Raw genomic sequence first — 27,278 nt, 5'->3', positions numbered from 1 at the left:
ATACATTTATACACAGAAACGTAAGTATTTCCTCTCCAATTCTAGGAGGAAAATTGCATTACCAGTAACATATTCAATGTCAAAATTAAGACTAAAGCTGCTTTATACCAGTCCCCAGCAGTAGTTGCAGAATTCTTCAAAATTCTTCCATGCAAAACATCATAAACAGAAAAGTTATTATATATATATAATGCAAACATATCTGCTTTTTACAAAGAAAAAGTGGCACTGTGATGATTTTTATTTTTAAGAATATAACTTAGATTGGTCATTTGTTCTGGGTTCCCACGTGAAAGACTTGTAAGTACCAGAACTGAGGAACGATTTGAACTCACTGGAATTGTAACTGTGGCTGTTGAACACTTTAACGATGCTTACAGAGATATGCTTCAGCCCTTTTTTGTTGGTTTAGGAAAAGAAAGGAAGGGTCTCTGTTAGCATTGTGAGGACTTCTACAAAACTAGCAGAATCACGTGGCAAAAAACTAGTGGAAGTGACAAGTACAGAAAAACTGCTGAAACACCAGGAAGGTAACACTGCTTGAGGGCTCTCTCAAAATGTGAAAAAACAACATTGTTAACAGAGTGAGAGCTTCCAGTTTGGGTCATCTTTGAATTAGGTCGAATCTAAATGTCCTTCTATTTTTTTATTTTTCCTTTCTTTCTTTTTTTTTTTTTTTTTTTTAATCATTATAAGCATCAGTGGTAGCTGCTAATAGATTAGCTGTATGTGATACACCTTTGTTCTGTCAATTTAAGCCATCTCTCAACAGACAGACATATGTTTGGATAACTACTACAAGCAAAAACGGAAGTGATTGTCTCTCTCCAACAGTGTTTCTTGATCATGTGAATATCTGGTTCCAATTGTTATCCTGGGTGATGTTTTGAATAGACAGCACCTGCTACTATGATCTAATGCAGGGAGGCCCAGTTGAACTTTCCAGAGATGACTGGGAAGCCCTACGTGTCAGGGGAGTCAATGTTGGATCCACTAGCGATGAAGGTGGAAATAATTTATACCAGCCTATTACCACGCTGGACAGATCCAGTTCCTCCAGAAGGATCTGGGCAACTCCCATGAAGCATTTGTGGTCCATTCGGCCATAGTCTCCCCAGACTATTACCTGGAAGAACATAAAATTAAGGTTCATGATTGTCCCCAAATCCATGCTTACACAGGGTTATATACTTAAACTTGCGCTTATGTATGTTCACTCTTGCTGTTATATGTGTTAGCATAAGGAAAATGTTACTCTCAAGAGTGAATGACTGCTTCCCTTTCATGGGAAAACCTCATGGCAGGAAAGGAACAAGTCAACAAAAGAGAAATGCAATAAGAGAAATGTTTAATGCAATAATTCATTTTGCAAGTCTGAAACCACCAGCCACAAGGATGTCTGTAATGGTATTTATAAAATTAAATCCTTAGTGAGCTGGAATGGATCTACACATACTCGTTAAATTTAAGTAAACATGCAAGTGATTCCCCAAATGACAGCCTAAAATGGGATTAAGAAGAAACTGACCTGAAGGACTTTACCCTGTGGACTTTCCTCAAAAACCAGTGTCTGTTGGTACAGAGGATCAAGCGTCTTCCTTGCAATTCTTGTTTTCTTCTTAGCTATACATGCTCCATTTTCCAGTAAATACACTTTAACATATGGAGCTGCAAACAGAACATCAAGATTGTTATGTTTGGACTTACAATGCACATCTGAAATGAAGGACAAATGCCTTAAAAGGAAGCAGAGTAGAAAGAAAATGACACATGTTATTTTCATTTTATCTTTGCAATTGTATAATCTGCATACAATTAATATTCATAAAAAAGATGACACAGCCCACATGAAATCTATTTGATTTTTATAAACTTTGAATGTAATGATCTAAGATCTTACTAACAACAATTACACTTCATGCCAATCGTTTTAAAAACATTTTGTTTTTCCAGGAGTTAGCTGTCACTGACAGCTAGCTATTTTGGATTCTCTATAAATGCTTAGGGGTCAGAGGTAGTTCAAAGAAAAATGAACCTTTAAGACTTTGCCACTCGAATGACACAGACACGAATTGCACTTTCATCTCTAGCTCCTAAAGAGATTGCAAAGTACCATTTTCACTAAATGTTATCTAAAAGAACTCTTCCAGATTTTACAACAGGTTTTACAGGTTTTCTTTTGGGTATTGATTCTAAATCTCCTCTAATAATTGTTTCTGTAGATAACTAGAACTTGAGCAAATGTCCTTATAAAAAAATGATACAGTATTATTACAATATACATTATGTAAATTATTGACACTGACAGGAACACTAGCTCAAGCTGCTCCCTTCTTGAAGCATTGTTATGTACAGTTTTTTTCCTTACCTGGGGTAGATTTAGAGCCAGGTTTTTGTGTGAGGCCACGGGCTCTAATGACTTCTACTTCTAACTGGCCTTTTTTATCCACCATTCCAATCTGGATGTCACCTGAGAGGAAGAAAGAAGCCCACGTTTTAGAGAAGCAGTACAGCACAGGAGAGAAGGTATAAGAGTGAGAAAGAGAAAGACTAGTTTTATATTATTCTTCTGCATTATTGTGCTTGTTTTGTCTCCTGATGATCCCTTTAGCTTCTCCATCCTTAAGCAAGGACTAAATAATATATACTTAGAGAGCATGGTTCCCTCTCTAGATATACAATTCATACCAGTTAAAAAAGATATACTTTTCCCTCAAAAGTCTCCACCAAGCACACAGGTGACAATTTTTCAATTTTTAGCAATATTCTACACACATTTTTGGTGTGATTAAAATATCACAACATGTTAAAAAAAGAAACTGTTTTCTTTTCTTAACAGTCAAACATGTTTCCTTGCCTGAGTTTTGACAAATGACATTTCCTGCAGAAAAAGGGAACTGCTTACTCTGAGACTAAGCACTGTTCTGATCTAGATCAATAAAATACAAGGGCAGTAAACTATGTACTGATGTTCAAAACATTTTATCTCTATGCTTTCATATATCATGGAATCAGCTGAGTAGAACTCTAACTTAGATTAAAATCGATTAAGTAGGCCATTTAAAATAGAAAATGCACAGTATGACATGAGCAGCTGCATGACACGAGCAAATAAATGAACTACATCCATGAAACACGTGAGTACATATATATTTGATATGTAAGCTCTGATGGTCTAAAAACACAAATTGACAAACAAATAGCTGATCCTGAACTTTAGAATTTGGAGTCTGGACTTAGAGAAACAGCATTTTGAAATTAATTTGGTGTGAGATTTTCACCTGTTTCTCTAACAGCATATTAAAGCAGTGTTTATACCTTGGTATGTGAGGTATGACAGAACAGCAACAAAGATTTTTTTATCAGTTAAACTTTGCTCGAATAAACACAGCCGTGTTTTGCACTAAAAATAGTACAGAGGAAAATTCCAACAAGCCTTAGAGCACATCTCTATCTCATATCCAAAATAAAACATGCAACAGGTAACCAGAAGGGGGAGCGATAATCCAAACATCTTCAAATCATCACTAATGAAAGGATAGCACAGAGCAGATGTAAAAATTGTTTAAAAACGCAGCAGAGTGCTTTTTATGGGCTAAAACTTGAGCCTATACTAGATAAAATTCTAAAAAAAAGTCAAAATAAACTTTTTACTCAAGTTATCTGCAGAAAAATCTTTAGTCACAAAACAAGATTAAAATAAAGAAACAGAAGAAATGTAGACACTTACATGCATGCCAATAAAGTAATTTATATATTTATTAGACAAATAATCTCACTAGTACATTTTCTTCCAAAATAATAATAAAAATGTTAATTTAATAAGTTTGATGTTTATGAATGCTTTAGTAGCAGTCATTTGGATTTATACAGCAAGTTTTTCCTTAGAGGGTCCTCAGAGCATTCTCAATATAGTTTTCCTTCTGCTCATCAGTTGGGAAGGGAACACTGTTTTTTGCAATTTTTTTTCCATTTCTCTCTCGTTTTTCAGATATGTCTCAGTAGCCCTTCCTAAAGCTGGTTTACCAAGACAGTTGTATTGAAGCAGAAGGATTTATAATTTATAATTATAATTTTATTTATAATTTATAATTTCCAGCAGGAGAAGTATTATTACAGTAGTGGACCAAGGACTCCTCAATTAGCATCCTAAAGCATGTCTAAGAACTGCAAAAAAACCCCAAAAAACTCCAACCCCAAATGTGTCCAAAGTAACTTATTACACAGTTCTGCACTCTGTTACTCCTTATGCAACTCATACCCTGTTCATAAACAAGCTACAGCTAATGCTGCTAAAGGAAATTACAGACTGGTCTGGAAAATAGAGAAGATCACAGATAGCCCCCAGCAGCTGTTGTGGAAAAGGTCTATGTGTCCTGGCTTTATCAGTGGCTGATTGTTGATCATTGCAAATATGTCCAGCAGCTTGGCCAGAAACCCTCTGTCACATCCAATATAATCTGTATCAAGTAAATACGAACTCCGAACAGTTGAGATTTTGCAGTGAGCTATGATTGGAAAAGTCACAATACTTTTGTGTGGGAAGTAAAACCCCTGTGTTGAAATAGCAAATAAGATTAGCCAGTACCTCAAATGGAGCAAATAGTTTCTCACCCCACTTTGGGTGCTGCCATGATAGGAACACCAGTGACTGCAGATAGGACCTTCATGTTTGCAATGAAGGAAGACACTTGGTAAAAATACTTTTGGTGCTGTAGTCTGCCAGTGTGTGCATTAGTTAGTTGTCTTATTATTCATTTAACAGAGGAGAAAATATCATTCTTACCCATGGCAGGGGTTGCTAGTGTTTGCCGGCCTACTAACTGTGCAGGTCCCAGTCCATCGAGGAAATCACTGAACTGACTGTCAGCGCCCAGCCGTACTCCAGGAAATATTAAGCTGAAACAAAATAGAAGCTGGTTAAACATAAGAAAAGTATTCATTTCTGTCATTTTACAATATTTACCACAAAAATACTACTGATACAAGGCAAGCAGCTCAGGATGCACAACCACAAATCATTCTGCAGCGTCAGGAGTGATCTGTTTCCCATGGACTCCAAAGCAGTGTAGAGAAACTGCACATCAACTTGAATAGTCCAAAAAACAGGTCTTGCTAAGGAGGTCTCCAGGAGCAGTGAAGAGCTTGATAGGTAAATAGACTAAGAATGGCCTTGTATGAGAAAACATAAAAAGTTTCATGAAATTTCATAGCCTATTCGACATTAGTGAGTGTGTGATTTACATTGATCCAAACCCTGTCTGCATCAGTTAGAACAAACAGGGAAAACAGATGTATACACTAAATTAATCTGATTGCTGCAGCAGTTTAATGAAGCAGTAAACTGGCAGGTAGTAGCAGTAGAGGTGATCAGAGCTAAACCTAATGCCACTCTCTAGCCAAAATATTCTGGCAGACAAATCTGGATCTGCAGTTTCTACCCACCTGTCATGATACAGACTGAACCATAACACACCAGTACAGTGTATCTGGAAACATTCAAGGCCAGGTTATTCAGGGCTTTGAGCAACCTCATCTTGAAGATGGCCCTGCCCAGGGCAGGGGGTTAAATTAAATTACCTTTAAATGTCCCTTCCAGCTCAAGCTATTCTATGATGCTTTAAATGTGTACTTTGCCAAGCTGCTTTCTTATATTCCATAGTGTCCACTATTTTTTTTTTAATAGATATACAGTCTCCAAACAATAACAAAAGAAAAAAACAAAGGGACAGAGTGATCCATTGTGGGAAGACTCAGCTTTGACTTCCTTATAACAATTATGAGAAATAAAAGAACAGACTTTGAACAAAGTCTAGACAACGTATTCTCCAGCAAGCCATCCACCCCTTCTTCTTCCTCAAAAGAAATTCCCCATTAGACTGCAAAAGTAATAACAAACTTCCTAATAAGACCAAAAGCACCTAGTATTAAAAGCTTTGATTTCTGCACATCAGGCTTGTGTGCTTCACCCATTCAATTCACAGTTATTTGCAAACCCAGTGGTTGCATAGAAAAAGTCCATTCCTCTCTTGAAGACTAACCGTTTTTAATATGCCTGCATTAAACTTATTGACTGTTGGTAACTGAAGCTGGTCAGAAAAATATCATAGAATAGCCTGAGATGGAAGTGACCCACAAGGATCATCAAAGTCCGACTCCTGGCCCTGCACAGTTCAGCCCCAAAAATCTCACCAAGTGCCTGAGAGCATTGTCCAACATGCGGGGGCCAAGGAATCAACCAGCAAGGGAGGGGTTGCTCTCCCCTGGAAAGCCAACCATTGAAGGAGCACACACAGTCATGGCGAGGAAACCCTTCTGCCCATGATTCTTTGCAGTTCTATGTTAACATCTTGTACCCCATTGGTTTTCCCATTGCCACTCTTCCAAGTTACATGTATCCCATTAGTTACTTGCTTCTTCCCGCCCTTCCAGTTCCCTATATAAACCCCAGTTTCCCCCGGAAAGCGTGAGCTGCTGTGCTTGTATTCCTTTACGGAGGGCCCTGCTCTAATAAAGGTCTCCACTCTGTGGAACCTGCCACAGTGGAGTCTCTTTTCTCTGCGTCACTAGCACCACCGCCAGGCTAAGTGCTGAGATCGCTCTACTGTGCCTGTGCCCCTGGCACCTCTTTATAAAGGCGCTTCTTCAGGAAGATCGCGGCACTCCTGCCATCGACACTGCCGCGGCACAACTCTTCCTGAACTCTGTCAGGCTTGTTGCTGTGACCACTCTCTGGGCAGAAAAACTTTTTCTAACACCTAACCTAAATCTCCCCTGATCCAGCTTCATGCCATTCCCTTGGCACAGCGTTTTTATTTAGAAAACTCTTTATTTTTCAAAAGGTAAGCTTTTTGACAAAAATTTAATTTTTTTTAAAATGTGATTTCTTTAGATGGAGGAAGGATAGAATCTCAAGGTTTCCAGTTCAACACCAAGATACTATCTGCTTCTCTCCCTAGTGGCACTATCCTTTCACTCTTGCGTCTGCTATGAGATGTTTCTTGCTTGTTTCATTGGCCTTTTTTCCAAAAATGTGTTAAATTTTGCCAGAGGCTGACTAACAACATTGAAAATACTCACTTGAGAACACACTTCTGGCTATGCATATGATAATGAAGGTTGGAAGTACACATTCATCTTCATGTGTATTAATTCTAATCCATTAAACTCCAGTTAAGAGTCAAGCAAAAGAACATGACAAGGTACCTGAGGTGCAGGCACTCAGTTCACTTCTCAAGCTTGCATTCCTCACTGCCTTACTCAGAGGCTGATTCTCAGATCAGAAATTTATGGCTCTACCTTTCCATCCTGCAGATGCCTGCTGCAACCTCCATATCCAGACCTTGGCTGCCCCAGCCCTGCCGAATCTATTTACACACAATGAGGGTGGAACAGAGGATTAAGCTGTTCCACTGAAAATGTCCTCAGCCTTAGTGCTGGGCTCCTACCTCTCCTCTCCACTGCTAACCAGGGAAACGGGCTCCCTCAGCTCCTCCCTAAAGGGTCCTGTTTATTTGGCCCTTTGTCACCAAGGCGTGTAACTGGTGCCCTACAGATTGACACTCCAGCCGAAGAGAAGGGAAGGAGAATGGCAGGGTGAAGTGTTGAAAGGGTAGAAGTAATTGCCAGTAAAGGAATCATAATGGGGAAAACACTAGGATATTTTACTCTTGTCCCTCATTCTTCATCTGATCTTTATCTGATTTGGTTTTGAATTAGTCATGATGGAGCTTGCTTTATTTACATGGCTCTTAAAATTCTTAGCATTATCATAGAACCATAGAGTGGTTTGGGTTGGAAGGCACCTTAAAAATACCAAGTTTTGATGCCTGTGCCATGCACAAGGACACCTTTCACTAGATAGGTAGCTCAAAGCCCCATCTAACCTGGCCATGAACACTCCCAATGGTAAGCCAATCCACAATTTCTCTGGGCAACCTGTTCCAGTGTTTCAAAAAAATTAGAGTGGCGAGAAGATCTGATGATGGAGGCACCTTTACACAGATCCTTGCCACCGCCACCACAGCAACCTCAGCTCTTTGTTCCTCATACAATATGCAGTAACAATTGTGGTAACACAGTAAGCATACAAAAAGGTGAAGCCAAGAAGCCCAAATCTCTAATTTTTTTCCATGTCTATAAAGGTGCATTTGCCCACCCCCATTTTCCCCTTTATTTGGGGAGTCATCTTCTAAGAATTTCCTAGTAACCACTACACTTTGACACATGCAGTAGAATAGCTGAGAAATGTGAGGATACTGGAATATTCCTGCACATTTTTGTGTTAGAACTGCCTTTGTTCTCCTTTCCTGCATATCAAAATGTTCATCAGTGAATGGGAACAGCTGCCCCATTCCCCACAGCTGTCTGTCTGACTTCAGCTGATGGGGCAGCTGGGCTCTAGGTTTACAGCTCTTAATAACAGACTTGGAACAACTCCAAATTAAACTTTCTTTGTTTCTAGTAGTACTCAACAGAGTTCAGTATCACAGGGATTCACATACAACATCTGAAGTTTAACTATGAGGTAATCCAAACATATATCAAAAAAGCATCCTGGTGTTTTGTTTTGAATAATGCAGTATTAATTTAGTTGTCTTTTGATGAACAAAATGCCTCACTGGGTGACAGAGAAAATAAGAATTCTTAAGAAGTTCTGTCTCAATTTCAATTTCCATGAAATTTGTGTTATATACCTAAAATAGTTCAGTTTTTCAAATGTTTCAAGAGGAAGAATCTTTACACAGAGTTATTCCCTTTGGCTAGAGTCTGGGACATCCCAGGTAATGGGAAAGAAACTTCTACTTCATTAGAAAGTTCTCCTACATTACTGATATTTTTCATGCCACTTACTTGCCCTCGGAGCTATAACTATTTATGCTGCCGTCAGTGGATTCTCGACTTGGCTGTCGAACCATGCGACTTCTCATCTCTGCTGCCATTCCTGTTTCTGTGCTTCTCTGTATCGTGCTCTTTAGCTTCTTGCTGCCAGCCTCTGAAAGCAGAGAAAAAGAAACAACAGTTAGAATAACTTACAGCAAAGCCTTGCCTGGCAGTTTTCACCCAAGAATGGTGGTCTGACTTGGTCATTCCTATTTAATAACATAAAAAGACTATTCTGATTGAAGAAGCAATCTCTCTTCCTCAGTTACAAACGGGAAATGACTTCTGTTTAAAAGGCAGCAACCTCAAGATCTTCATTAGGGCAAACTGTTACAAATTAGAGGTCTTGTTAATAGCCTTTACACAGCTGGAATGTAGACAGGTTGTGATACTGTCTACTAACCACATACACCTTAATATGTCTCTAGACACCTTGCTAGGTTGAGTGACTGCAAAAGAAGATACAATTCTCACAGGAAATTTAAAAAAAGGAAAAAAATCCATTATGCATTCCACAGAAAAATGTTAAATACTAAGGTACTTTGTATCAAAAATATAATAATGCATTTTGACTTGGCAAAATCTTACTTCTCACCACAAAATGTCTTCAAAGTAAACAGTGGACTTTACAGAACATATGATCTTAGCAGTTCTGAAACAGAAATAACTCTTGGGGAATTTGCTTGGGAAACCACAGAATAGTTAAGCTGGACAGGACCATAGTGGAGCATCTGGTTCAACCTCCCTGCTTCCTAGAGCCCATTGCACAGGATTGTGTCCAAACAGTTCTTGAATATCTGCAGTGAGGAGACTCCACAACCTCTCTGGGTAGTCACACTCTAGGCTTGCAACTGCAGGATTAGAAAGTAATGTAAATATTTTGAAATCGCTTAATGACTTCATCCATTTGGTAAAGCTTCTATCCCATGTCCTTTAAAATGCAATTTGATTTTCACCCGGAAGTTTTCATGTTTCCCTTGAGCAAGAAGAACTTCCAGTCCTTTACAGGTTACATGTTATGGCTGATCTAGAGTGAATTCTGTAGTCACATGGCAGAAATTAGTCTTCTAGATGATGATAGTTGTTCTCAATGATCTTAAAATTTCTTCCACCAAAGCCTCCATGTGATGCAATAACATGTGCTTCAAACTCATTGTCCTGTTTTTTTTTAAAATTTAGTTCAAAATATGTACCCAAAGTTCAATGGGTAACATTACTTTCTCTCAGAAAGTAATAGATTAGACAAAGTTTCACATAAGTACATGCTGCAATATTCTTCTGCATTTACCCCTTCATTTCAGCGCTCCTTTATTCACCCCTTGAAAGTCTGTGTGCATATTTTTCATGGTCTGCTCAGGGAAACAGATGAAAAAGCAAATATTTCTTCCAGCTCAACCTGCTGTGGAGACTGAATTGCTCTGAAAAATTTTTCACCTTCCTGTTGCGCATTGTTGATGTTTGAAACAGACAGATCTTACTCATTACAATAAAACTTAAGGCTTTTGTAGCCTCCACACAGCCTGTCCATTCCCAGGATGTTTAAACATGCTGTGGTTATCAGCTGGCCCTTGCTCTCTGGGCCTGCGGAGCTGGTGGAGGGCAAGGAGAAATCATACCATAGAGCTATCAAAGTAACCTCTGTGAAGCTCTCAGAGAAACAGCAAACAAGGCCAAAGTGAAAGAATTACTGTATTTGGCTTAGAGGAGTCATGCCCACAGTGAAAGGGGGTGAGGTTTCCCTCTTAAGGCTTTTGGACCAGGGTTTATCTGCAGCCACTAAGCCACACCCAAATGCCTCTGTGTGGAAGACATCAGCTACTTCCACAAATCCTTTTGTCCCTTCTGAGACCAGCTGCTCTGAGGTTTTCCTGTGGGCCACTGCAGCTCATCCACATTGCCAGTCCTTGGTCAGCTGAAAACACATTAACCAGTGCTGCTGAATGTGAGGTAGAGTAAGGTAGGCAAGGTACACCAGGCACAGCAGGCTCCACTCTTACACAGGGCAGGTGGCTGTGGGAGGGATTTGCTGGAGCTTCAGTGACTCAGTATGTAAAAACTCAAATGCTACATTTGGCACCCATATTGTTTTCTCAATCTCACTTATTCTCTCTTGCCGGGACCTGCCTGAAAATGTGTCTGTTTCCATCTGCTCCTCAAGCATGTGAGATTATGTGGTTTACCCCCTGCCTGCATTTCCAGAGCCAGCCAGATCAGGCAGCATGACCTGGAAGATATAATAATAGAGTAGAGCCTGAAACGTGCTCAGCTGAATAGAGTTGTTTATGAGTATTCAGGGCTCAGGAAAAGTAAATGAGGAGACTCCAGAGGTAGCTACAGACCACCATGGTCTTGGCACAAATTGGTAAAGATATGTTGTTCTCAACCACCTGGACAATATGGTGGGTGCTGAAATTTAGCAGTGAGAGCTGGGTTGTTGGGACAGATAATGAATATAGTCATAGAAAAAATCACTGTAAAAATATCCATTCACTAAATTACAAAAATTAATATTTTAGCTTTGAGCCACAGTAGAGATTGAAAATAGCAGATGGATTTTTTTTTTTCAAAGAGTAATGTTACATTGTCATGGACAACATTAGTACTGGTGTTTAAATACACTTCTTTGCTCCACAGATTTGAAAAGCACAGACCCTGAAGTAGGAATCCTTGCACATGGCCGAAACCTTGTCTTGCTGAGCTGCAAGTACCAGATAGTCTTTTTCCAAGTACTTTGCAAGTCACTGCTCTCTGTCTTGCAGTCACAGATTCTACTTCTTTCTCTTTTCTCATTAGCATTTTTACTTTTCAGTTGAAGAATCAAAAGCATCCTTTTGCCTCCCCTTATAACTGCTATTAATACACACAATATTTCCCAGGAAAAATAGAGCCCTCCAATTTATTTACTTTTATAACCTCAGTCTTAATATTCTGAAGTACAATCAGAAATATAACAGTATCCCAACAGAATGATGAAACACAAGAAGAACTTTATGGCATAGAGAAAATTGCTTTTGCCCATTGATAAGAATCAAAATACTTGTTGCACAGGTTTTGGAAGTTTTAACCACGGTCACTTATGCATCTTATTATATTTTACATGATATAATACATTATATTTCCAATTTTAACACAAAAAGTCAAGACATGGCTTATCTTGTTAGTCTGCTCCTCTAAACTTCTCAGCAAAAACTAGTCACAGGAGGGAGGGAGGTGCTTAGCATGCAGATGAGTTGGGAACTGCTTCTCTTTCTAAAGGTGCCTTGCTAAAGTGAACTCACTCTGGGGTACAATTCCAGTCCTGCCCTGACTGCACAATGAAATAAGGGATCCAAACAAAAATTACCAGCGTTTTCCCTGCTATTGGTAAGACTTCTTTAAGAAAACTTCCACTTCCATCTTGTATTACTTTTAATCTAACTGCTCTGCATATTTCTTTGGAATGATGTCTTTTCATGAATAATACAAGTTCATTAAATATTCACGTTCAATATCTATGCTATTACATGCTGAGATTTTCTGCTCTTGTCAGGGTGTTTATTGGAGAATGCTTGCTCCAAATCTTTATTAGTTTGATTTGTAAAATTAAATTTTATAATACATTACAGCTATTTGCTTGCACTGTGTAAATTACACTATATTCATTGTGCAGACTGAGAACGTCTCTATACGTAATATCATTTAGATGTAAAATTTACTCCAAATGGTCCATGTGCTTCTCGGCTGTGTCAATTGTGTAAGGATTTCTTAATGCAGGAATGCAGACTGATGTGCATAAATTACATGTAAACAACTGGCTTAACAGGTACAAGCTGGAAAAAAACTACTAAAAAGCAATTGTGATGAATATTTTTGCAGATTTAATAATTGATCCCAAAGCATCATAAAGCAGCCACCTGCAGATATGAAATATACACAGCTTGTAAGCATTTTGCAATTAATCAACAGGCTTGTTGTAGCAGTCCTGCTATAACCCACTGATGAGCGTGTGCAATGTGCTATTTCTGTCTACTTATTATGAATATAGTCTATAGTGATTCCTATTTGCTCTGACAAGAAACTGGCCCCTGATTTTGCTTCTCCTGACAAAAGTAAGTTAATAAACACCAGGACCTGAGTAACCAAGCACAGCAAAAAGCAACTGTGCTCTACCTTATATCTGCACAAAATATCAAAGCATCTGATGTGTTCCAAATTTCTGTACGTCTTAATTACTCTGAAGTCTAGGAGCCAGTAGCTATTGAGAACAGAATTATAGTGAGACGGTCAATGATATTATCTAGAGATTTAAGGTGACCTACTATAGATACCTCAAAGATTTACATTCTAAATGTAAATCCAGTTCAGAGAGGACAATGCCAGACATTCCCCCCTCCCAGTCCCGCCCCACTTAGCAAAGGAATGGCTGCACATGGCATCACTGTTGGCCTGGCTTTTCCTCTGTGCTCCATATGGTACCTGAAGGCAGTTACTACATTTTGCTCTTGTTTCAGTTCAGGAAGTCTGAAATGACAAGAGAGGCTGCTGGAGCAAAGCTTTCATCCAAGGTGCCAAGGTACATATTACAAGGCTAGGGACATACAAGAATGTGCAAGGAGCTTGGCAGCTTAGTCAATAGGACAGTATTTGAGACTACTGCAGGGCAAAAGACAATCCTGACATGACCCTCGCTATGTGCTGCCTATGGGGAGAGGTGCCTTAAGTGAGCATTGCAACTAGTTGGTTAGCACCCAAAAAAGAAGCAAATTTACACACATGCAGCACCCAAGTATGTGAAAATTCATGATTGGTTCAAAAGAACACACCAGAGAACAGACCATACAGCACTGCTAAATCTACTAATGAAAGGGATCATGAGAAATGTCACTGCATGGGTCAAGGGCAATTCATTTGCAGTATCAAGTACATTCTTGCATCCAAAGAAAGCTCCAAGCCAGCTCTGAGAGAAACCTGGCAGGACTGTGACCATATGGTTGGTTTGTACACTGACTGTGTGAGACACCAACAGGATTATGTCACCTGGAATAGCAAGGGTCTACCTCAAAGATCTATAAAAAGAAAAGCCAAGGGGCATATTTCCTTCTGGACCTTTCTGATGTGTTAGTGACTTTAAAACTTCAAATTTAGCTGCTTGGAGACCTGCTGGGTTACAATTTCTGCAGCATTCCCCTCACTTTGCAGGCAGTGCTTTTAAACAACAACATTGAAAAAGTGCCCCTTGGCTTATGGTCCTAAAACAGACACAGAAGAAAAAGAATAAATAGTTCAAAGAGCATTTGATTTTTTAAATGTGTACATCTCTCAGATGAACTCAGCAGTACTTTGATCACTAAGATGGAAAGTGATAGTGACTATGGACAGAAGATAAATAGTAAAAAAATTGACATTTAAATACAAATTTCAACAATACAAGTTTCTAGACTTTATATCATGCAATATTCCCCTTTACTTTCAATTCTGTGTATTGTGCAATACTCTCCAGAATATAATGCTCTTTGTAAAAAGATGTGAAATGTTGCAGTAATTAAGTGTTTCTTCCAAATAGCACACAAAATATTCAAAGAAAAGAAAATACTGTTGATATTCTGTTAAATCCTGAGTTTTAAAATCCAAATATATACCATCATATATTTCTTCCCATCTCTATTTATTAAAACCAATCTACAAAAAAAAATTATACTAAAATAAATCACAAAACCTTCTTGAAAGAATATTTACCTTTTCAGCTGGAATAATTAATTGATAAGAAATTTTATCAGAAGTTTGGAATAAACTGTATCTCAAAACTGAACTTATAAAGTCACAAACTCATCTGCCAAACACCTTTCACTCCCAATATTTTTAAGATAACACATAAAAGATCATGCAAGATAAGTCCCTTAATATACACAGTATATTTTTCTGTCATATGTAGAGCAAAGGAACAAAAAGCACCAATCCTAAGAAAAGGAGACGTCACTGAACAGATGTCAATGATTGTATCAATGCTTTGATGGCATTTTAGTGTACATACAGCAGAATCTCACCTTTTGACTGTATTTTTTACTAAAAATCAAACTTGCAGAGTCAAACTCTTAACAGTTTTAGATTTCAAAGTAACTCATCCAACAGCTCCTAGTGGCTTGCATGAAACAGAAGTAGCACTTGAGAGCAAGGAATAGTGCAAAGCATCAAAACAAAAGCAAACAAGTGGAAAAACAGGCCATTTTTTACTACCTGACAGTGGTCTCAAAACTTTAAGCTACTGCTTTTACAAATTGTATCTCCTTTAGATATCTTAGACATTTTTACTGAAAAAAAAATAAAATAGAAAAATAGAAACAAGCATGTGTTTTATATGTTTATTCTGATACTTATGATTTTTTCATGTCAGGGAAGAAAACTGCATTTAACCAGGACATATGTATCTTAAGGCAAAGCAAGGATGTCTGGTCAGAAAAAGATCAGTTATGGCTTCTAAATTTATGAAGATTAATTACTTTGTCCACATACTTGCAATGTAGTGAAAAGAGCCACTGTCTGTCAGCCAAAACGAGGCAAAGATGATCTATAGCAATGAGTTTCTACTTCTGGGATTGTGCTAAGCATACTTTATAAACACACAGAAATGAAAGCATCTTAAATATCTTCTTCACACATATGCAAAGAGCTATATAAAACCAGAATGTCAGTGAAGCTGATAATAGGTACACATGCCACGTTCTTCAACTCCTAAAGCCTATTTCAATGAAATTCAATTAGTAAAACAACAAACCCATGTTTCCAACAAATTATTTACTACATAAACAGTTTATAAAATATCAAGTACTCACTTTCTCATGTACTCTAGTCTTTTTTTTATTAGATGGGAGGAGAATGCAAGACAGAGCAAAATAAGAAGCTGAAAAGAGCTGTTAGTACTTCAACAATAACATTTTAAATTTAAAACACAGCCCTATATCACAACATTATTTTAACCAGCCAAGCCCTCTCAGAGAACTGACATATGGTATAGAGATAACATTTGTCCAAGGCAAGGGTGCTGGGGCAGAGCTTGCATTTAATACAGCAGGGGAAAATGAAATGCAATGCAGGAAAAAAAAAGATGATTTTTCAGATAAATTAGGTAAACTAACATTTCCTTTCATTAGGAACTTATACATATGTAAGGACCTTGATGTCTTTTGTGGGTTTAGGCAGCCATTACAATTTTAGTAAATGTGAGACCTTTTAAGTCTCACAATTACGAGGAGTTCAGTATTTATTATTAAAACATACCACAACATTGTGATTAATAAAATACAATATTTTACAAAATGATACCACCAGTATGACCATTTATAAGGCATCACTAATAAAGAAATTCACTGTTACTGTGCATCTTCAAAATATTTCCTGAAAACTATGTTCTGCACATGATGGCAGCACAAAGTCTAATTATTTTAATAACCTCCAAAAATCTGTAAATTGAAACACTGTCAAAACCACTGGTGCTAAAGTATCCTCCAGTAAAAAATGTTACATGCCTTTTTGTACAGTTGAAAAGTTTTTGAATAATAGCTCAACCCTAATACAATTTCACAGCATACTAATCAGGAGACATTACAGCTTCGGAGACAGTCCCTTCCTTTTCATCTCCTTTACCAACCAGTGAAACGATCTGAAAACGCTTTACCTTTTCAGTAGTTTGATTCGCTCCAACTGCAACTTTCAAGCCCTCTAAGTTTTATTTTACCACTACCAGCAACTCCCAGGTGGATATCACATTTGCCTTTAAAAATGTTAATAACCTGGTTTGAAGAGATCATTTCTAATGTATCAGATCAACATCGCACACCGACTCCAGTTTTTCTTCAGTGACTGTAGCACTGCAAAGTTGTAACTCCAGACTGCCATACATTGCTAAAGCAAGACTCATGAACAGGCTCACCACAGTAAAACACAGAAAATACAAGCTTACCTTTGGTTTAAGCAAAATTAAGCATTGGCTATGAATGATATAATCCTTAGCAAGCAGCCAGCACCTAAAGCAGCTTCACCTTTGTTTAAATAACTTGTGCGGTTTCTGGGTAGAATAAATCTTTGGGGTCCTGGCGTTGCCTCTCCCTCGTTATCCCGTAACCACTTGGCACTGCAGTGCTGAGAGGAATGATCAAGTTGCTTCACTCACAAGTTCCTTTTACAACTGTGATTACATTACAGGGCCTTGCAGTGAAAAAAGTACTGAACTACCTGCCAGCTAGCACTTCATAATATATTGCTGAAAGGTTAAAAAATTTAGTCAGCAGTGCATTTTCCAGTTACGTGCAAGCAGAGAAGAGCACAAAATATTCTTAGCAACCTTGGTCAATGGTCATGCTTTTTTTTTAATGCTGCTAGTCAAAATTTGATGAGGAGTCAGATAAATTCAGAATCACATTTCTCTGTCCTGGTGATTTTGACTCACTTTCCATGAATTTGGTACAAAAACACCTGAGACACTGCAAACCTGAGAAAACATCAAATTAGCATTAAATACTAAGTTACAGTTATGCAGCAGAAAAGTGTAAATAATGTTACTGTCTTAGAGGGAGTTAAAAAAGCAGCAGAGTTAAAAAAGTTTCACTGCCCCTGAAATACCCATGTATTTCATTCTGAGAACAGAACTTCATTTTTTAATTGCTCCTTTCATCTTTAAACTTCCTTTTGAGGAAACAGACTTTGCAATATTTGTTTCTATGTCAAATTTTCCTATTTCTCTGATACTCTATTCTGAAAATGTATTATACTTTCATTTTGCAATTGGTTAAGAATCAATTAATTCAACACACCTTTATCAATTGGCATTGGAAATTGTGGGGACCAATGTGCCTTTTCAGGGTGATTAGAGCCAGAAAGGAAAAAGGAAATTACTCGGCATTTGTCAAGCCAAAAGAAGAGAATTATTTCAAACAGAATTATAATGAAGAAAAAAAATTAAAATGTGCACAATGTAGTTCTGTAGATCTTCAGGTTATGATCTGGTTATTTCAAGTATCATAAAATAATTAAGGGAAAAATGCCACAAATTAAACTGTTAATTTCAGCTAGTAAACATGTAACAGGATTTAAGAGTGCAAATACTGTCGAGGTGACAAATTCAAAAATCCTCCCCATTAGTGATGCAGTATATCTCATGTCACTCCTATGCAGAAATGTTCATGTATTTTCATTGCTTTGGCACAGATTTCCTATTTAGTGCAATAGTTAAAGTTATCTTCTTGATAATTTTAGAAATGATGCTGAGAAGGTGATATTGCCTTTTGGAAAAATACATAGCTGTATGGTATGTAATTCTCTCATTATGTGTGTTAAATTAAAAAAACCCAAAAAACTAAAACATTATTAAATGGAAAGATTTATCTCAATACAATACCATGGTAGGAATGAAATGCTGATGTTGGGAGCTGCCAATGTGTGCATGTCAGTTTCCCAAGACCTGTCGTCAGCCTGCACCGGGCAAAGGCTCCAGGACCTGCCTGCCACCTTGAGCAGTTTTACACAAAGCACTGCACTTGTGTCAAGTGTACAGAAGTTCCCTCCCACACAGGTTCTTGCTTAGGGAAACTTAACAGAGGTTTAAAGTTGAAATAAAAAACACACAGAGGGAAATCTCCATGGCTCTACAGCCTCTCAGAAACTCCTTGGGTCACAGCCTTTCCTCCTTTATGCTTCTTCTCCTAATCCCAGGAAAAATCATTCCAAATATTTCTTATTTGTACGGCCAAACCCCCTTGCCAGGATTAAAACTGTTTGACTTACTCTTCTGGATGTGTAACACAAAGGCTGACAAAAAACTTGGCACGTTCTTCCACCACTGAATCCTGAAATATTAGACTATCTACAAAGTAAATTTTTCTTGGCAGCCTCCAAAGTACCACACCTCAAATAAACTTTTATTTAAACTTTCTACAAATTTAGACAAAATTCTGAATGTTGTTTTTGCAACCTTATTTGCACTGCTGTCCCTTGTATCACCATCAGTGATCCACTGAAGTTTCAGCTATAGTAAACTGTAACCATGCTCTTTTTCAGCCAAAGTACCTGTGCTCATGCTTTGCTTTTGAATTTCGTTTAAAATGTAACTACCTAAGTCCCAAGCCAGCTAGGTTGTGATCACATGCAGGCAACACCTCTCACCTTTGAGATCAGCCCAGGGAATAACTTCCACAAAGGAGGCTGAAAACTCAGGAGATGCTCTTTCTTTTGATCAACTAGAGTTCAAATCCAGTTAACAGAGGTCCTGGTGCAAAAATTTCTCTTTTGAAACAGCTTTTTATTCACTGTAGTAGTTGAGACAGGTAAGTAGTGAGCGAGACAGCCACTTCATGTTTCCATTTCCAAAAAGCTTTTTGTGGCATTACGCTCAGTCTGGTTTGCATTAGTTACAGCCATCTGTGGGTAAAAACATCTACGCCTTGGGCAGCGGATCTGTGCTAGATAAACACTGCATAACTCTAAGATATAATTGTTCCCTTTGTGTTTATATTATTGAAAGTGGACAACTGCACACTAAGACCTGCTTCAGAGACACATCGTTCAGCCAAACCTCCCAAATGAATGCTCCGGCATAACTCTGCTATGAAATCCTAAGGTTTGCATCCAATATTGCTGGTTTATGTTCTTTATCAAATACACTCTGAGGAAAACACTACTGACAAGATATAAAAGTTCAGCTGTGCCACAGACAGACACCAGCACAAAAAACCTGTCATCAGTATTGCTTTGATATCTGGGCAAGGTAGGGAGCAGTGTGAGATGGCAGGATTTTCTGTAACACCTTGCATTTAGACAATTACAGGTTATTTTTGCAGTCCTTATGGCTGTTCATTTCTCATTTCCTCAGCTCTCCTCTCTTGGTTACAAACCTTGCTTAGCAAGGAAGCACTTGCCTTTCTCAAAGGAGAAGCAGATGAGACAACAGTCAACAGACGTGAGGCAAAAAGAGTTGTTCTGGGATTTCCCTGGTAAATGCCACTAAATTTTTTACTGCAAAGCAAGATTTTTTATTGTTTTATAATAGATTTGTCCTATAAATAATCTGTTACAAACATGATAAAAAGCTAAGAGAAATATAAGCACAAGGGAGAATCAGCCATATTTATAATAAAATAATATTTGAGAGTATCTAAATTATAGCCAATAAATAGAAGCAGAGAGTGAGCATTTACAAAATTTTAAAGCCCTTTCAAACACAAGAATGAGATGGGGGAAAAAAAAGTGGTGCTAAAACAGCTTATCTCTACAGAAGAAAACCTGATTCCTTCCCAAACTTATAGATATTTCTGAAGTGAAAACACTTCCAAACTGCTGTGCCAACTAAAACAGAACATTATATGAAAGACATATTTTAACGCAACTGTGCATGAATATCAGTAAGTTTAAGGATCAAAGGCACTTGTCTTGAACTAATACAATATCCAGAAATGTTGTTCCATGTATGCTAATAACAAAAATACAATACAAAGCTAATTTCACTACTTCTGAACTATTTAACAGGCCATTTTCTTCCCTCTGTATTACTCAAAAGCAGATGCAGATTGAGCATTAAATTTTCCTGCCGTATTGATATCAAGGGCACAAACAAACCTATCACAGCTGAAGAAATAAAACCATTTAATGATAAACTGGAAAATAAAACTTGCACATCAGCATCGGCACCAAAGAAAATGAGAAAGGAGAGCAGAAAATTGCACAGCTCTGTACAAAGGGAAATTTTTAAATCCACATCATAATAACAACCATGAAAATCTGCAATTATCAATCAGCCAGTATGAACCACAGATTTCGAATTCTGAATTTACTTTCAGATAGCAGAGAAAAAGATGGCTCCCCAGAGTACACAGCACAAAATCAAAATATAATTAACAAACCTTATTTTCATGGTTCTAGGCTTTCTATTGGTTAAACAGAAACCTGCCTTTTACAGTAACTTTATTACTCAAGCCAAGTAGTACTACATCTTTCCAGGGATTTCCATATATACTAGCTCATGGAATAAGATCATAAAATACAAAATAAAACAAACTTGCCTTTCATAGCAGGATTACACCATGGGGCTTGAATCTTGCAGAGCTAATGGTTTGAAGGTCAGGCTCTTTGGAACAGATGCACTAATCTCTTATTATCTCTATTACACAAATTATTTCAGATAGTATTTTTCCTTGGAGCCGAGAGATAAACCTCTATTTGCTGCCTAGGATTATTGTGATCGTTAATGAGAGTGGTTCTTTTTGGGTGTGTTTTAAGTGTGAGAGGGTAGCTGCTATTAAGTACAGGTTGGTATAAAAATAGCAAGGCCAATTAAATAGCAGGGAAAAGTATGACACATAAATTCCACACAGGTAAGATGCTGTCAAAATAAGGATTAAACATAATATATTCACAGAAAAAAAAAGATTTTTATGCACCAATATATCAAAATCACATAAGGTAAAATCTAAGATCAGAGCCCTGTCTTGCTTTATTATTAGGAAATATTATTTAAGAAAACATGCTGTTTTGTTGTTATACCCTCTATAACAGGTCAGACTTTTAAACTCTATGGGTACAACAAATCTAATGTGACAGAAGATTTGAGATAAAACAACAAATAATAAAAAGTGCATAAAGCCTGGCTTGTTTATATAAGGCTGGTATTAGTCCCTTCCTAAGTAAGGTCTGGTAGGACAATACAATTATCTAATTGGTAGCTAACTTCTAATAAAATCACAGTGAAAGATGACATCAAAAGCATGAAAATATCAAAACCCAGAAATTTTGTGAAGCTCATTGATAAATTAAAAGAAATAGCTATTGCCAGAATAAGAACAATGTAGAAGTGAGTTTGAATAAACTTAAATATCATACATAGATATTTTAATAACTATTTTCCAGTCTTTATATCACCATAATTATATGTTATTAAACACACCATCTTAAGGCTATGAAAAATATCAAAACTAGTATGTCAGTTATTAGAAAAATAGTATTTTTGAAAAAGAGTCTGCAATAACAAGGTTTACCCTATCTGTTAGTGACATGGCACCAAAGATATGTAATGAACACAATCTACACTTTCTTTTGAAATGAGTTTTAATCTGCATTTCAGCGGTAACAGAAGCCAATGTAACTGAATCTAAGAATTTTTTTACCTAATAATCCTTTCATACAATTTGCCTGATTGAATACTCTCTTCAAAACAATATTTTTATTCATGATATCTCCTGTCTTCCTCAGCTTCTAATATATGTATTTAATTTTTAACAAGAACATATTCCAGTGGAAAATTGAAAGCATCTCTCTCAAGTCAAGATCTTCCAATATATAGTCAGAAAAATTCTTAGAAAAATTTAAGGTTTTTTCCATTGAAATGTTGAAGTAAAATCAATTTTTCTAACTCTTACCCAGTGGTGGTCTTTCTCCAAAGACTGCACTATGTGTAATGCCATGTTGGGAAAGAGGACGATGCCCAGTGAAGACCAAAACTTTTTCAAAGGCCTTAAATTTCTATACATTTTTCTGTCATCCTCAGAGGAACTTTGGGCTACACAGGGTCACTGACTACATCAAACTAAAAATAAAAGCATGGGTTATTTAGAACAAATCTGAAGTGCGTGGTGTTGTTAAATATTTTCTTTTTCCCTACATCCAGAAGAAGTTTTTTTATCTTACATATTCACAAAAACATGCAGAATTTTCACCAAGTCCAAGTTCATCATGCATAGATCTCCATGGGCTGTTCCCATGAAGCATACACAGGACTGGACCTCATCATCATGAGGATACTGAATACATCATGTTTGAAGACAATTCCAATACTTTGTAATGTGGCATTATTTGTTTCAACAGTGAGGAAAACAAAACACTTTAGAAACCAAAATTAACTTGCCTATAAACTCCTGTTCCAGAACAATGGTGCCTGAAAATTTGAAATATTTGCTACTAGGATATGATTTATATAAAAAAGTCTTATGTTTTTAATACAACCCTCAGTTTGTGACTTTATATTATGCTCTGTTCTATTCATCCCAACAACACAATGATAAATAAAGCACCAACCCAGAATCGTAGTGAAATTCTGGTCTGCTTTTCTTCAGAATTACACAGGGTAGAAGAACATCTTGTATCCACTTAAGTGATCTCTTATCATAGCACCTTCCTATTCAGCAAGGCACTTAACCACAGTATTTTCAGATATTTTTAAGGATCGTTTTGACAGTGATAATTCTTATTTTGGTAAAAAAACCCAGCAATTGTAATGAAAACACTTTGTTACAGAGAGTTCAGCACTTTGCCATGAAGTAGGATAACAAATGTCACCATGCTATGTTATGAAGTACAAAACATGATCTAAAAGAACAGTCAAAAGGATGTGAGTATAAACATACACATTTGCAAGGCAAGCCAGTGATGGATGAATCTGTTTTAATTTAATTAATGAACTGTTCACATATCCCATGCATTTCTTCATAGTTCAACTGAGTTCCCAGCTTAAAGGACTTTAGGAGTCTTCTTACAGTCAGGTCCTGACTCAGCTTGTGGTCAGCACTCCTATAATATCACTAAAAAACATCAACTAATCAGGTACTGCTACTTGCTCATTTAGCTAACTTTACACTGCAGGGAGTGATCTGTAGTATTTACCATTAAAGCAAGTGACCTCTAAACAGTAATCAATTAAAATCCCCCAAACAGGAACATTCTTACTGGGAGGACACAAGACAGGAAGAACTGAAGCCAGCCCACATTATATCCCAGCAGCACAGAGCTGAGTCCTACTTTAGCATGTTTGGGTATCAAACATTACATTGTTTTCAGACACAGGTCCCAATTTCAAGAAAACTAACACTGTCCTGGTTTATATTTTAAACATTATTAAACATGTTTAATATGTAAGTGATATATAGATGTGTTTTAAAGTATGGAAATTTAATGTCCCACGGATTGTTTCCTTAAAACAATGCCCCTGTGTAAAGATTACACACAAGTGCTTACACACATACACACACACTATGTTACTGTCAAACAGTTACAAATATCTTTTAATCTCAAAGTTAAAGTTGTAAGCTTTTTAGGAAGTCTTGGCTCTTCTGCAGACTGTGGGATTTTCAGTGGATCACTTGCAGTCCTGAAGTTGGCTCCTCAATAAAATGGGACAATGGCACTTACCGTTCCTTTGTAAAATGCTTTAAGGTCTATGGCTGCCAACAATGCAAAGAACAAAGAACCATCACAACTACTAAAGAGGTCTGACATGAACTATAAAATTCAGAACATAAATTAAGAGCACATAAAATAAATTGCACTACAAAGTCCAACAGTACACATTTAAATAGTAGCCATAGCAGTTCTTGCTCCAGTTGGGATTGCAAAATGACTGCTATACTCTTACTACAACTCTAAGAGAAAGAAGACTTTGAACAACAGAAAAAAAAAATCTGCAAAAGATCATCCATTTATTCTACGCAACAGTCTTATTGGGCTGCTAAATTCTTAAGCCCTGAAATCAATGGGATTTTAAAGCATCAAAATCTCAAGACAACTGATTTGTTAAAAATAAGCATATCCCACCAACAAAGAGACCATTTTTATGCATAAAGAGAAACTACCTGTGCAGCTAACATGTTGACTGGCATGCCTGTGGGAAGCTCTTTAAGTGGAAAAAGAATGTTACAATGAAAAGCATCAGTGTTCACTTCTCAGTTTTGCAACTTCATTTCATACATAGTTCTTTTAAGAAAAACTGATGATCCTACTTCTCTATGGCATATAGCTTCTGTCATAAGTACTGTCAATATTGTAGTCATGGGCACCACATGAACACAGAGAGCAAAACATGAGAAGGAAGTCAGGAGATGTCACATCTGTCACCCTAAATTTATACCATGGAATCATAGAATGGTTGGGGTTGGAAGGTACCTCTGGAGATCATACAGACCAAACCCCCTGCCATGGCAGGGCCACCTAGAGCAGGTTACACAGAAACACCTCCAGGTGATTTTGAATGCTTCCAGAGAAGGAGACTCCACAACCTCCCTGGGCAGCCTGTGCCAGTGCTCTACCACCCTCAACAAGTTCTTCCTCATGCTGAGGTGGGCCTCTTTTAGTTTACAGCTGTTACTCCTTGCTTGACACCCACCTTTGAGATATTCATATACATTGATGAGATTCCCTCTCAGTGTCCTCTGTCATCATTCAGGCTTTGTCGTGGGATCAACCACTGATCCAGCTGGACATTTGATTTGCCTTCCTGTTTCTCTTCCTCACTTTTAATTCAACTAAACTTCATGCTGTCCAAATATTGTTTGCTCTTTTAGCCACAAACTATTTGCAACTATAAGCAAAATGTAATATTTAAACAATACTAAGAAAGCATAGTATTGACAAAAGCATTGGCACACAACCCCCAGGTTAAGACTAAGAGAACATATTTACTACTCAGTGTACCAGCACCAGGCACAGGGCAGCACTGGGAGAGTGACAGCACATTGCAGCTTGCTGTGCTCCCCAGTCGCCCTTTCAAGACTAAGAGCATTATTGTATTTCCAGCATGCAAAAACTGGCAGTTCCATATCCTATAAAAAAGTAATTTATTAATGGTACACAAAGAAAATAATTATTAAAGTACTTGAGAATACATCATAAACATTGTATCACATGTGCTGTTATTACATATTCTACTTGACTGATAACGATGTATGAAAGGCTTGGATCATGACAGTTGTGCTGAAAGCACAACTAACTCAAATTACAATAAATTTACAATTCACTGTGTCATTTCCATCTCCACATTTCCATCTATTCAGTTTTTGTTTTGACTGGAAAGATTCATAGCAATTACACACTATTAGTTTTAATGATGACATTTGCTCATCAAAAGAGGTAGGATACTTAAGGAGATCACCAGACATTTGATCACATTTAAAACAATTAACCAATGGGCTTCTTAAAGATTTTTCACCACTACTGAGGCTGACAACCTCACCTTCTTTAACATATTAATGGTTCCTTTCATGCAAACAATTAATACAAAAATATGACACGGACACACACATAACTGTGCCTCTTGATTAGCATTCACACAGAGTCTTGCATTCACACAGAATCTTAGAAAGCTGACTTGACATCTTATGGATGCTGAGCAATCAGCAGAGAAACCACTTATGAGGGTAGAGCGTTACAGCATCCCAGCAAAATTTACAAAAACAGAATCAGAAATCTTAAGACAGCTGTACCTATGGAAAATAGGTGTGCCAAAGGCACTCCTGCATTCGTAATTTGAACTTAGCTATCACCCAGCTATCACCCATCACGTTCAAGCCTGGTGCTCTGACTCAGTTTGCTTAGTGCCTGTAGAGCTGCAAGAACAAGAATGTGGCTACTCTGTGTAGCCCAGAGGTGGGCCTCCTCTGTCCAAGCAACTCTGCCCTGTGCCTCTCTTCCATGCAAGAGAAAACCTGCCAGGATTCAGCTACAGGACATGAAGGATTGAGGCAGGTGAAAGCCCTTGTTTCTGAGGGGGGCCAAGGAAAGGGCTGGGAGCAGAAATAAAGGGGTCTGGTCACAGGCCAAGTAAGACTCAGCTCACTAAATTTCAAGGGTTTATAGATGTTGCACTGGAGCTAGTCATGTCAGACTCCTTTTAGAACATATACAGAAAACCAGACATTTTAGGGGGCACTTAGTTTTTACTATTTCAGACATTTATTTGAGGATGGTTAAGCCATGCATGGAAGTGAACATTTCTTTCTGCTGCCTAGAAAGCAAGCAAAGTGATGAAGGGATGAACTGACAGCTATGTTGTGGACACCTATACTTGTTTGGACTACTCCCACCCTTTCTGATTGCAGTTCCTGGTCCATTTCTTTCTAGTTGTCAAGGTCAGGGTTCATGTTCTATATCCCACAATCCCTCTCCAGCTCCTGAAGTACAGCTGTACCATGTAGGTCTATTGAGAAAAACACAGTCTGAGAGAGACGGACTCATGGGAATCCTTGAAGAGCTAAGCAGTGGGAATCACTGGCTGGAAGATTTGTGCTCCAGTCTTTCTAGATGCAACCTTGGGGTTTTTATTTTTTTAATTAATTTTTTTTTTTTTAATTAAACAACACATTATGTCAAATATTCAGTCACCAGCATTTGCACAGAAAGATTTGTCTCTGGGCCATAAAGACTAGGACTGGAGAGGGGCTTTTTGCCCTTTACAGAGTGTCCCCTGGCCCAAATCACTAAATTTTAAATGGCATTGTGGTAGCATGCTACAATCTAAAGATGATTACTGGGAAAAGACATTCTCCTGGAATTTTTGCCATGGGCAAACTTTGGACCAGAAACTACTGTGAGGCAGACTGGGAGCGTGTGTACCTTGGCTAAAAGGGGATCCCATCAAATTTCTTGCCATTGTTCCCAAGTTGGCTATA

The 27,278-nt window shown here is 37.7% G+C and overlaps 1 protein-coding gene across 9 annotated transcripts in view; it reads right to left on the bottom strand.

The window, feature by feature from the left end:
• Positions 1-907: 907 nt before the first annotated feature.
• RIMS1 (regulating synaptic membrane exocytosis 1) overlaps positions 908-27,278 on the bottom strand; it is a gene marked incomplete at both ends in the record, with an annotated part of 301,933 nt that continues 275,562 nt past the window's right edge. For all 9 annotated transcript variants that reach the window (XM_084203372.1, XM_084203370.1, XM_084203371.1 and 6 more), the window contains 5 exons: positions 908-1,126; positions 1,529-1,668; positions 2,369-2,470; positions 4,787-4,899; positions 8,854-8,995. In XM_084203372.1, the coding sequence (XP_084059498.1) occupies positions 908-1,126; positions 1,529-1,668; positions 2,369-2,470; positions 4,787-4,899; positions 8,854-8,995 (716 nt within the window). The remainder of the gene's footprint in view (positions 1,127-1,528; positions 1,669-2,368; positions 2,471-4,786; positions 4,900-8,853; positions 8,996-27,278) is intronic.

The sequence above is a fragment of the Fringilla coelebs genome (assembly GCF_963513975.1).
Source record: "Fringilla coelebs genome assembly, chromosome: 3".
Lineage (NCBI taxonomy): Eukaryota > Metazoa > Chordata > Aves > Passeriformes > Fringillidae > Fringilla > Fringilla coelebs.
The sequence above is the reverse complement of the archived record's forward strand: the minus strand, read 5'-3'. Positions and strand labels throughout refer to the sequence as shown.